The sequence below is a fragment of the Corythoichthys intestinalis genome, chromosome 9 (assembly GCF_030265065.1).
Source record: "Corythoichthys intestinalis isolate RoL2023-P3 chromosome 9, ASM3026506v1, whole genome shotgun sequence".
Lineage (NCBI taxonomy): Eukaryota > Metazoa > Chordata > Actinopteri > Syngnathiformes > Syngnathidae > Corythoichthys > Corythoichthys intestinalis.
Window position 1 is genome coordinate 6,131,295 of NC_080403.1, and position 12,608 is coordinate 6,143,902.

The following is a 12,608-nucleotide window of genomic DNA, read 5'->3' on the forward strand; positions in this document are numbered from 1 at the left end:
AAATATTTTCAATCAAAGAAAAAAACCTTTTTTAAAAATAAATATTTTTTTCTCTAATATATATAGGTATATTTTTTTAAATTATATGCAAAGCAAATGACTGTCTAAGGTGCTCGAAGAATAATTTTGACCTATTATAAAAATCTGTTTTTTTTGTTCATTTCATTCATTTTTGTTGCAGTTTTATTGCTTTACAACATATATACATATGTGTGTATATATACATATATATATATATATACATACATACATACACATATATACATACACACATATACACACACACACACACACACATATATATATACACACACATATATACATACACATATATATATATATATATATATATATATATGGATAGATATACTGTAGATACAGTATATATAGATTTACAGTATATAGATATAGGAAAGTCAATACATGCAATGACACTTTTCGGCCACCAGAGGGGCCTGGCCTCTGTCCCCCCTTAAAAGTTTATTTCAGGTCAGCCTGGGTGGTCTGTTTGCTAAATCGGACAACATTTCAATCAATATCGGTCTTTGTCAGTCACGTGCCCAAACTAGCGGACACGCCCCCATGCGCCATTTTGAGTGTATCACGGACGTAAACAAACCAGAACAGGAGTAGCTCCGACGCCACATTACTGCCTCCAACTTCATCGCTGTATATAAAAAAGACCCTCGTTTACGGTATCAGCGCTTACATTTTAAAAACTATAAATCTCTCGAAGCTCACGGACATTTAACGAATGGCTCGGTGCAGGATCTTCGCATTTCAACCGCAGGACTGCGACAACACAGTCTTCACTCGTTGCTACTCTCAGAAACATGATACAGCTCTTACTTGAACATCCTTGAACTTGAATTGTACCTTGAATATCATCTTAAACATCACATGACTAAAACAGGTGAAGGAACTGTCATAATGACATGCAAATTCATGTATATTGCACAATATATTGTTTCAGTGTTGACATTGCCATGCAAAGATGTGCAATTCTCTCAATGTAGGACTTATCATGTGAAGTGGGACAACTTTACTTGAACACGTTATTCTACAACTAGTGTTATTTTACTTCATATGCAGATGTTTTATATTTCCTTGTATTGCTATTTTCTGTTTACCATTGTGCTGCTGCTGTTTTATTTTAGTAAAAATTATAAATCCAAAAAAAGTAAACCTGTCAAACATCTCGTTTTGTTAGCAAACATTGTATTTCCTATTCAGTGTTTATCTCCACAAAATTGTTTGAATGTAATTAGTAAAAAAAAAAAAAAAAAAAGTACTTTTCATTATCAAAACCAACACTAGTGTTTTACGTACCTAAGAGAGGCAAGGAGTCAAGACTTCAAAATTGTCACTGACATACTTTATTAAACAGGTTTAAGTCATCTACAAACGTATAAAAAACTGCTTGTACAAACACTACTAAAAGAAAATTGTACTATACTACTGTTGGGCAATGGCTTATCAGGGCACAGCAGAAAGTGACCTTATCCAACATTGTGGCTTCTTCACCTTCACATGGAAGAATCATGTTTATGGGTATGGTTCCTGTTAAGATCTTATACTTCAGACAAACATTTCCGATGACCCTTTCAACATGGATTCTCAAATGTGCTGACAGCGGCCTTTTGTAAATGCTGGGAGTTTGACATCTGAACATTACATGCCCACACATTCTTGTATGTCAAAACCTCTGTCAGCCAGGAGAATGTCCCCAGGTAACAAATTATCAAAAAAAAAAAAAAAATCACTGTTCAGGGTTATATGTTTGTCACTTGTACGCCCTCCCCAGCCTTTTGATAAGAAACAAAATGCTCCCTTGGGTGTAATACATATTAAATACTTCATAGTGTGGTGGTGCTTGTAGCTGGAAAACATTTGGGCACGTGCTTTCAGATTTGATGGGTTTTCTGTTAAAATTTCAAAACGGTCAATAATCACAGTCTGTGTCACATCCTCTGTGATTAGCTGATCACCTTCTCCAGCTTCATGTGTCCCCTCTTCAATCTGTAGCTGACCACTTTCTTCTCCAGCGTCAGGTGTCCCTTCCTCATTCTGTTGGTGACTGTTTATTTCACCAGGCTCAGATGGTCCCTCCTTGGTCTGCAGCTCTTAAATGTTTGCATCCTGCTGGACCCCCATCTCTGGTGCTTGCAGTGTCTCTTTCTGTAGCTGCTCACGTTCGTCTTGCAGAGCGTGCAGTGTTTGTCGGTGTAACAGATGTGTGTCCCAGATGTAGGGATGATGCCCAGTCTGGGTCAGTCTCCATCATTTCACAAGCTGGTTCACCTGCAATCACAGGTTTTATTTAGAAAGCTAGGTAAGATTGGATATTTCCATGGCATTTCACTTTCGTAAACACGTAATCAGACATGCTACCATCCCATCAGATCTCTCAGATCACAAAAGGAAATCTCTCGCATTGATAAATATTTCTGTGCATTTTTGCGGTTTACCTTTATCTTTTAAATCATTCACTCTATAATGTTTTTATAAACGATGACTGAATAAATTAAACACTGATTTATCACGTACAGATTAACCCATTTCAACTGCCCTCCCTCTTTGCCTGTGGTTTACAAGTGAGGCAAGCTAGCTAAGGTTAGCCAATGAGAAAATAGTGACTTTAGAAAGCAAAAAAAAAACAGCATATTCAATATCAATACTTTGAAAAAAACTGACTTGACTTAATGAAAATGCCGAGAGCAAACACGCCGGAAGGGAGATATGGTGTAGAAAGTCGTTTCACCGCTGCGACCCAGGCCATCCGACGCCGCTTCGTTAGTTACTCAACCTGCTGTCTATAACCTCTTTTCCAAGAGGGAAAACGAAAAAATCTTACGTCATGGTCAACTTTGCTGCCATTTTTGTCGTGTGATTTAGTATGGCAGCCTTTCAAACAACACGAGTGTCCCATTTTTCAAAGACAATGATGAAAGCAAAGACGATTCTCACCGCTGCTCAGTTGTTTACAATAAGTGTACACTCAAAATGGCGATTCAACCCACAATGCACTGCGGCTTTTGACAGCTTTACGTCACCTGACAAAGACCGATAGGAAAAGTTTAAAATTTAGTGTTAACACAGTTGTAGCTTTAATATTTGTCATTATGTTCGAGTGGATGAGTCTGAGTGTGGCCTTTGGGTTGGCTCACTCTGTTGCTCGTAGGAAGTTACTCTTTGTACTCCGGAATCTTGTCAGATATTATCATAATTACTGGCTGTCCTCCTATTAAAAATGTTACATTTGGCTACAAGTTTAAAGAAGGACCATATAAAAACTGCGAAGAACTGTTTAAAGATAAAGATAAATCGTGTATGTTTTCTGATTGTCGTTCATAGCACATTAGCGGTGTTTAATCAGTGTTTTACAAGTGATTAAAAGTCAAGAAGTGCTTAGATTTGGCCGGTAGATGGCGACAAAATATTTCCTTTGACAACACATGCTCTGAAAAGGTAAAATAGTCATTTTAGTAAGCAGTCCCAGCAAAAAAAAAAAAAAAAAAAAAAAAAAAAAAAATCCATTATATTACTGTTTTCAAAGAATTGGCGAAGTCATTAAAAAGAACAAAAAAGGTTGGTTTTTATTTATCTGAAAAATTTGGTTGGGGGGGGGGGGGGGGGGACTTTGGCGATGGTTTCCTAACCAGCAGAATCTATACAAAACACAAAAAAAATCTGCTTCATTTGTTGTTTTTGTAGTAGCTTTTGTAGTACAGAAACCAGCCAATGCTGGAGCATATGAATATTGCCATCCCGATGTGCTCATAGTCTTACAGCAGGATGTGCTTTTTTTTTTTTTTTTTGAACACCTAAACTCTTGGTTTGCTTCATATAAGCAGGAAGTCTGCCAAGACATGGCTTTCTATATCCCTTTTATATACAGCAATCTTCATCATTGGCAGATAAACCCCTTTAGCCTGGATTAAAGGGATCATTTATCGCGGTTTTTAGGTATTTTGCACTTTCAGTTCTTAAATAAACGAATAAAAAATAAATACAATTAAAGGAAATTGAAGCACCTTAAATCTATAATGCAACGATAAAAAATTTGGGAAACTAAGATAACATTTGTATAATGAAAAATGATAAATTGTTTAAAGAATATAAAATCAAGAAAAAAAGTAAGAATGCAAGGGAAACTGAGGAAAACAAGGGGGAAACTCAGGAAAAACAATCTAATAAATAAGCCAATGTCTTCCCAAACGGAGCTGTTCAGGTCGTTTGGTGAAAATTCCTCTAGTTTTAATACATATCTCAATACAGTATATCGCAAACCCCCCCAAAAAGTTGCAATGTGAGTTTTTTCCAATATCGTTCAGCCCTGGCCACAACCGGCTCCAAATGTTCTTGTCATCACCTTGTCGAACAGTGTGCAACTGATTGAAGCATGTAAAAGATTTGAAAACAACATTGTTTCAATTAAGGTAAAAATTTAAATTTAGGTGTATCTTCTCTTTTGAGTTCTGACTCTTTAGTCAGTGCCACAGCAATTATAAACCTCATTGCACGTCACTGTTAGGAAGAATGCCGGTTCACCCAACCAACAATCTGTTTTCTCCCTGCTGTACATACATCACTCCATAAATACTTGCCTAACTGTCTCTTTTACCCCACATTCACACAAGCATCCTAAATCCCTGGCAAGGCCACAGTGGTCAAGCAAAAGTATGCTCATCATGACCCTACTACCCTTCCTTTTCTGTCTAATGGTTGCCTTACACTACATGAGGATCAGGCTATTTTAATGACTCCTATGAAAACAGGGAAGGCTCTGGCCATGTCGAAGGCGACTGTCTAGTGTCAGCGGTCAAAACCTGCTTTGGTGCCTCCCGACCTCCACTGTTACGCATCAGAAAAATTGTGTGTCTTTTTTTTTCTTTTTCTTTTTTACAATTTGTTAAATGAGAGTCTTTCGCTGGGATGTACATGGTAAAGGTGGTGTCTTCCCCATTAAAAAAAATGAGCACAGTAGAAAATAAATGGATGGATATTGTTCTGCTGTAAAGATCTTTTAACCCCTTTAAACCATTTGAAAGTCATACTATGAAACAGAAGCCTAATATATTTCCAAGCAATGTCAGGTCTCTCTGTTGAATAGTTTCCATTTTTTTTTTAACCTCTTACCTTCTTACATCTTATCTCTTTGTCGTTATATATCTCTTCCATAGTAGAACACTGCAAACTGCATAAAATATAATGGGGTGGAGTTGTTTGAGATGTTTTCCCACCTTCTGTTCATGAGAGCTTATCCAAACATATCTGAGCCTGTGCACAGCGGGCAATAATATCTGTTGGAACCGTTCTTGATATCTAATCCTGCACAATGCTCTGCAGTCTTCCAACTCATGTGGTGTGTTTTCACGCATGTGAGTCCCCCAGAGGTACTTGATTTTCCAAAAGGCTTTAAACCAAGCAGAACTGCAATGTAGAAATGTTACATTAGATCAACAATTAACAATTTACTAGACACTCCAATAGTTTATCATGTTGTATATAGGGCTGCAGCTACCGATTTTAGTAGTCGATTAACTAGTTAGTTCGAATAATTGAGTAATCGGATAAGGAACATAAAAAAAATTAATACCTGAGCTGAGCCTCAAACTGTATAAAAAATGAATAAATGCAGATCTAAGTACAACAGAAGACCAATTGGCTAACTTACATAGCACAAGTCTGCTAGCTTAAATGCTATAAAATGCTTTTTTTTTTTTTTTTTTTTGCAATGCGCTTAGCAAATAGTTCAAACACATATCTCCCCGACCAAAAAAGGATAAATATACCTAATAAAAGCATAAGCTAAAAAAAAACTGCTGATGTTGGTCTTAACAGGGAGCAGCTGGATTTAGCCATGTGAAATCAGTTATGTCATATTCACTGTTGCCACTAGAGGGCAGTGTATCCACCCTAAATCAATAAAACCAAATGCAAACGCTTTCAAAACAAACTTTAATTAAACGGATACTCGAAGCAGCATAATTTAATTCAAATCTTTTTTCTAATCGAATTACTCGAGTTAATCGATGAATCATTGCAGCATTAGTTATATATTTAAAAGTAACAATGATTAGAGAAAATAAAAATGCATGAAATGGTAAGAGGTTTCTCACCTAACTAGCCCAAACTGAACTTCCAATTCTAACGACATGGTAAAAAAAAAAAAAAAAAAGTACAATTGATGTTTAACCAAGAATACAGTGGTACCCTATTACAGCTGCACAGATAAACCAAATAACTGCTCTTGTCCCCTGTCTTCTGGGTCATTTACATGTCTGTGCTGCGACACAAAGACACAGCAATTGTGTTGCAGAATGGCCTCGCCTTTATATGCTGATGGTGAAAACGGAAGGCGAAGATGCAAACTTCTGATTCCGGCCTCCAAAGTGGAACGATTCGATTGTGGGGATTGCACAGTCACTGCTAGCAAGCATACAAAACTGCAAACATGGCAGATTGGTGGCTTTATTTACTGTTTTAAAAATATTTTAAATTTAATTATATGTTATTTTCGTATTTTTTGTGCCTTTTGACGCAAAAGAAAAAAAACGCATGGACGGCATTTTTTTTTTATTTTCATTTTTTTAATTGACAAGCAATGTCATACAATCATTTAAACTTGTAAAGAACAACATACGTACAAGAAATACGGAAGAAAAATTAAATATACAGGAAAATCCGTGGATAAATAAAACTGCAAAATAAAATGTAGGGGGGGGGGTGGCATTGCCTCGAGTTGCTCTCGCCTTGTTAAACTGCACTGCACTCTAGGACGTGGCATGATTACTCGCGTAATTTTTGGACATTAAAGCGCACCTGATTACAAGCCGCACAGGCAAAATTTCACACAATTTAAAAAATAAATCTACATATATGCCGTACCTGACTATAACCCGCAGGTGTCAATATCTTAACATTGGATATTTACACACAGTAAATGTAACAAAGAAATATTTGATTGATCAAAAATATATATTAAATAGATAAACACCCGTCAACATCACCAACTCGTGTTGTCTGAGTGCTTCAAAACAAACTTTAAAAAACAGGTCACTACATTTCCAAAGATACGTATATAATCCACTTTACCTTGCCTTCTGAATTGAAGTGGAGGAAATCCTCTTAAAAACAGTTAGCAGCTAGCGCTAGCCGTTATATAGCAACTTTGTTGTAGCACACTGTGGAAAATAAAGTCGTCCGAGTGCCAGTTGAAAACCGCTAATCAACGCTAGCGTTGCGTTCTCTTGTTGTAGCAAATAGTGGATGTCCATCCATTTAAAATTGTTCTTTTGTAGCAGCATATAGTATCAGATGGAGCCATATTTATCCATAAAATCCTAAGTTTTTAAGTAAGTCTGATGAGCTCCTGGCAAGCTTTATCGGTGCTAGTGTAGCGGCTGAGAGATATGTAATGGCAAAATTTGGAAAGCCATTTTTTGAAAATATGTCTAATTATCCATTTTTTGTTATTTTTAACAAGAAAATATGAAGCTAAAAAAAATCCATAAATAAGCCGCTTCATTATAAAAGCGGATTAGAAATGCCGGGAAAAAAGTAGCGGCTAATAGTCTGAAAAATATGGTACATCGTTTTCACGCGGAATCGCGACATCATTCGACACGGAATCATGTATATGCAAATGAAATTTGCCGTAATCTTGGATCGTCACCATGTAAATGGCCCCTTATGTTGCCTCCAAGTGTGCACACCGAATGAGCAGCAAAATGTGCACTGGAAATGTGATAGAGGTGCTTACTTGAATGTTGCAGTTTTAATGATCAGGTTGTATTTTTACAGAGTAAATGTTGCCAAGTCTGTTTGTTGCTGTGTTATATTGTTTACAAATACTGAAATAATTAAAAAAAAAAAAAAAAAAGTTCATAATGCCATTTTGTGAATTCCTTTTTTAAAGTTAGCTAAACTTAAGTGCATTTACTTACATTTAAGTACTGCCCACTAGCTTTGGCATAGTATATTAAGTTAATGTGACTTACCTTTATTGAGTTCCTGTCAATTTTATTGACACTAAGATACCTCAAGTAAAGTGTAACACAAATTTCAAGTGATTCCCACTTGTTTTGTTATATTAAGTTGACTCGAAGTAATTGAGTTGTAACAATTTGATTTGAATTTAACTTTATTAAGATACATTAAGCTCTCACAACTTGGAAAAAAACAGTACCACTCACTTAAATTTAATAATTTCACACTACTTAACACAATAAGTTTGTTTACTTACTTTTCCCAAGGTAATCGGGTTCCTAAATTTCTTTAAGTAAACTTGTTAGAATTTACAGTGGTCCTTTATTTACTGCAATTTTTCTGATTAAAACACATTATTTTTTGCAGGGTGCAGGCTGGGAGACTCAGTGGAATTAATTGCATATCATTTATTACAAACCTCAAGGCACCCAAAAACACCCAAACCTCTACCCTAATGAGACTTATACTCTGAATAAAGTTCAGTTGCTTCCGCGCAATTGGTCTTGCCCTAGTCTTACCTTAAAAGAGGCTTGGCCCGCGTTATGGAATTTTAGTTGAAGTTATAAACTGCTTTATTACTTGGTACGGTTACTGCAATTCTGATTGTCCATAATGTAATTGTTACATACTATAACCTGAGCTGTTTCTCAATAGTTTCAGCCTCTTTTAAAAGGCTCAGACATACTGTAGAACCTTCCGAGCTCTGATTTAAATCCTCTTTTCAAAAGCTGACAATTAGGATAGCATTGGGTGCTGGCAATGCATGGTCTGAGCCAAGTTCTGATTTAAGTTCAAATAATTGGTGTAATGATCTCAGCTCATTAGCGTCCAAGCCTCTGGATGCTTTCAGTCCTAGAGAGGAACCCCAGAGAGTGCTCTCAAATAGAAAGACTTCTATTTGGGGACTGACTGGGAAGACACTTGCCATTGATGTTTGCGGTGAGAAGAATTTTCTAAAGGTGCGGCTGACAGAGGAGAATTGTCTGCATGACTACTCTCGTCCCCTGACTTGTTTTTTTTCTCAGTAGCCCTTTCTCACGTTTACCACCCTTAATTATTTCCTCAGGGGAAACTAGAGACCTCAACAAGGACTGGAGTTGGTCTTGTGATGGTTACCATGGATACAGGGCCAGAGTGGTTCTTTTTGTTCCTTCAAAAAGCGATCACATATTCTGGGCCCCACTCTTGAATTCCTTTTCGCTGACATCTCTCGAGTTTCAAGCGGTGTTTCCCTGACCTAATGTGCTCTCTTTTCTGTCCTTCGACTTACTTTATCCTTTATGAGATGTTTACAGCCTTTCTATGTTCCCTACAGCAATCAGAGACTGTGTTTTGGCATACATTGCCTTCATTTAAATCACTATTGGTAAAATGACACATTCTAAAGCTTCAAGAAGCCATGCTTGGGTCATGACACAATGGTAGCTGCGAAGGACGACTCGGTCAGGAGATACAAATTAATGCGGCTGCTATCCTTTGTGGAGGCTGATGAAATAGTTGACAATCTTGCTAATGCTGTCTCTGACAGAAAGTCCATGTGAAACTATTTAATATGCCAGTGAATTGTTTGACCTTCTCCTTCTGTTGCCATACTCATTTCAAATCTGGACATAAATCCTAAAGAATATTTTATACTGGGTTACAGTGGATTGTCATTGATTGTTTTCTCAATTACTTTGTGTGCAAAACAAGGGTCACAGTTGTATTTAGATCATTTGTCCAATATCTGTCCTTTATAATGGTCAGGGGCATAGGTAAGCCGGCAAGGTATACCGTGGAGTGATTAGCAGTTTTTTCCTAGTTGCTCACTTTCAATGCAGCTGAGCAGTGAGACCTTTGTTTTTTCTCGCACACCTCAAAAGTATTTCATAAGTATTTCATTTGTAGATTAAGAAAGCAATTCTCCCCCCAAAATTTTCGAAAAACCATTGAAAAACACGCACCTCGAACTGAAAATTAAATGCACAGTTGAGATGTGACAGCTCCCCCAGCATGGTCGTGACCCGAAGTTGACCCTTTCTTTGACCAGCATTGTGAGTTTCTTGTAGGGTTGGGAACCTCTGGGTTATTCACGATATGATATGATTTGCGACTTAAGGCTCACGATAACAATTATCTCACTTCTTCTTCTTTTCCTTTTGGCTTTTCCCACAGAGAATCAGTTGTCTCCATCTAACCCTGTCCTTTGGATCCTCTGCTCTCACACCAACTCCCTTCATGTCCTCATTAACTACATCCATAAACCTCCTCTTTGGTCGTTCTCAAGATCTCCTGCCTGGCATATGGGAATTCAGCATTCTTTTGCTAATACTCACTATATCTCCTCTGGACATGCCTATCGATAGAAAAATCAGGAAATCTACGATATTCAACGATAAAACTATTAAAAGCGAGAAACAAGCATTTATAAATGGAAAAATAAACAATGTTTATGATTTGCACTTTCGTGGACAATCTGTCAAAAGATATTGTCTTTCTCACAAACAGGGAAATATCCAGTGAAACATTTCTGGAAATGAAAACAGCAACACTATAATATTGCAACATTCTTGTCAAAAAATGAGTCTTAACACAGACACTTTTTGTAGAGGAGAATTTTGATATTTAATTGTTGGTTCCTTTATGAAACGGTGACACTTTTTTAAAAACAATATATGGATCTTCTTGGCGGGAGCATAGCATAACATATTTTGATACAAAGTATCTCCATATACTGTATCACCATATCGATATAATGTCACACCCCTAGTTTCTTGTGGCCAAACGTCATGCAAAACAAAGCATAATTTTACTTTCACTATGTTTTAGTGTATTGTCCCATGCAGCCTCCAAACTTAAATTGTCTACCATGGCGAGTTATGTGTGAGTATTTTATGGATAGTATGTTTGTGAACAGCAGAGTTGGCTGTTGTGAACTCATGTTAGCAGCTTTCCACTGTTACAACGCCAATGATGTGAATTGTCTTCAACTGAAACGCAAATATATATTGCCCAGTGATGCCAACATTCTTTTAGAAAGATTCTGGATATTTTTTGTCAGGAGCAATAATGAATAAACCCAAACTACCGTAATTTCCCGAATATAATGCGTACTTTTTTTCCCCAAAATCAACTTGTAGAATCATGGTGCGCATTATAAACGGGTACATGGATGGAGACAGAAATATATATATATATATATATTAAAAAAAATAAAAATAAAATAAATAAATAAATAAATAAATAAATAAATAAATATATATATATATATATATATATATATATATATATATATATATATATAACAGATTTTTTTTTTACTGACACGGCCACGTTATGTTGAAGATACGTATGCGGCGAGCCGTTGCCGACCATTACGGTACCTGACGTCACCATTTTGTTTCGGAAATACTTCACTCTGATCGGCCGAATGATTTCGTCTGTGTTAAGTTCAGCTTTTTTCACTCTTCATAAAGCACAGAATTTAGTTTCTTGAACTCATTTGAGTCAACGTTTATTGCAGCTCCGCAACTCAGACCATAACAAACGTAACAATACAGACTTCCTGTGTGTGTCCGTCAACTAACCCAAATAACAATAGTTCCTATTGTTACTGTCGTGTCTGTTTTAATCTTGTCTTGAAAAAAACTAGAATACTTCGAGTGCCGTGTTCAACGTTTTATTTCTTGCTTTCAATGAACTTAAATGCTGACAGTCCGGCTATAATGCGGCGATATTTTGTCTAGCCTCAGTGGCCCTCTGGCTCATAGACAATCACAACATAGATATGACAATACAGCAGCATGGATCCACCAGTGCCACAACATAGAACAACATAACATAGAATACCAATATGTCATAGTGTCGACAGCGATGAGCTCTCTCGGATTTCCGACCTATGTTCTCACTTTCATTTTACCGTATCAATCCATGGAAGAAACATTTATTCATCATGATGAAACAAGCAAGTTATACAGCAGCCTTTAAAAGAAAAGTCACATCTGTTTTGTTTTCTCCTACATTCTGGTAAATTGGAGAAGTTTTCAAATCATATTATTACCGTAAATATTGTCAGTTTATGGTAATGTTTTGAACTACCAATATGCTATGCTTGTGCTGTGTTTCACCAGTCAGTAAAATGACATTTCTGTATCTGTACACGAGCTGTTTTCTTGTATTCTTCTATTTATTGGTGCTAAAATTAGGGTGCGTGTTATAAACGGGTACAATAATTTCCCCTAGATTTTACAAGTAAATTTGGGGTGCGCATTGTACACGGATGCGCTTTATATTCGGGAAATTACGGTTTACGGAAAAAACTAAGAGTATTATAATCATGATACCCACAATTTTTTTGTGTGTGTTTTTGTTCCCCCAGAGGGGTACCAGATATCAGCAGCCCAGTTATAGCCAGTATATTTATTTATTGTCATCATCATCGGTATCATTGACAGTTACAAGATGTGATATGATTAACCCGAGAGAGAAAGAACCGAAGAAAGACAAGGGCTGACGGGAGAAGCATATGCTTATCAAGTTCCGTCCCCTGCAGCCAAGTTATGGAATAGAAAGTCAACAAGAGTCATGCTAAAGATTGTGTGCAAACGTATAGGTTCCACAAGTTTTGGGGCTAGTGG

At 36.7% G+C, this 12,608-nt stretch overlaps 1 protein-coding gene across 1 annotated transcript in view; it reads left to right on the forward strand.

The window, feature by feature from the left end:
* The first annotated feature begins 3,021 nt into the window (after positions 1-3,021).
* The window catches only part of LOC130921538 (testis-expressed protein 264), a 65,613-nt gene continuing 56,026 nt past the window's right edge, over positions 3,022-12,608 (forward strand). Inside the window, 4 exon segments of the mRNA XM_057845562.1 lie at positions 3,022-3,031; positions 3,100-3,160; positions 3,162-3,328; positions 5,350-5,381. Coding sequence (XP_057701545.1) covers positions 3,022-3,031; positions 3,100-3,160; positions 3,162-3,328; positions 5,350-5,381 — 270 coding nt within the window.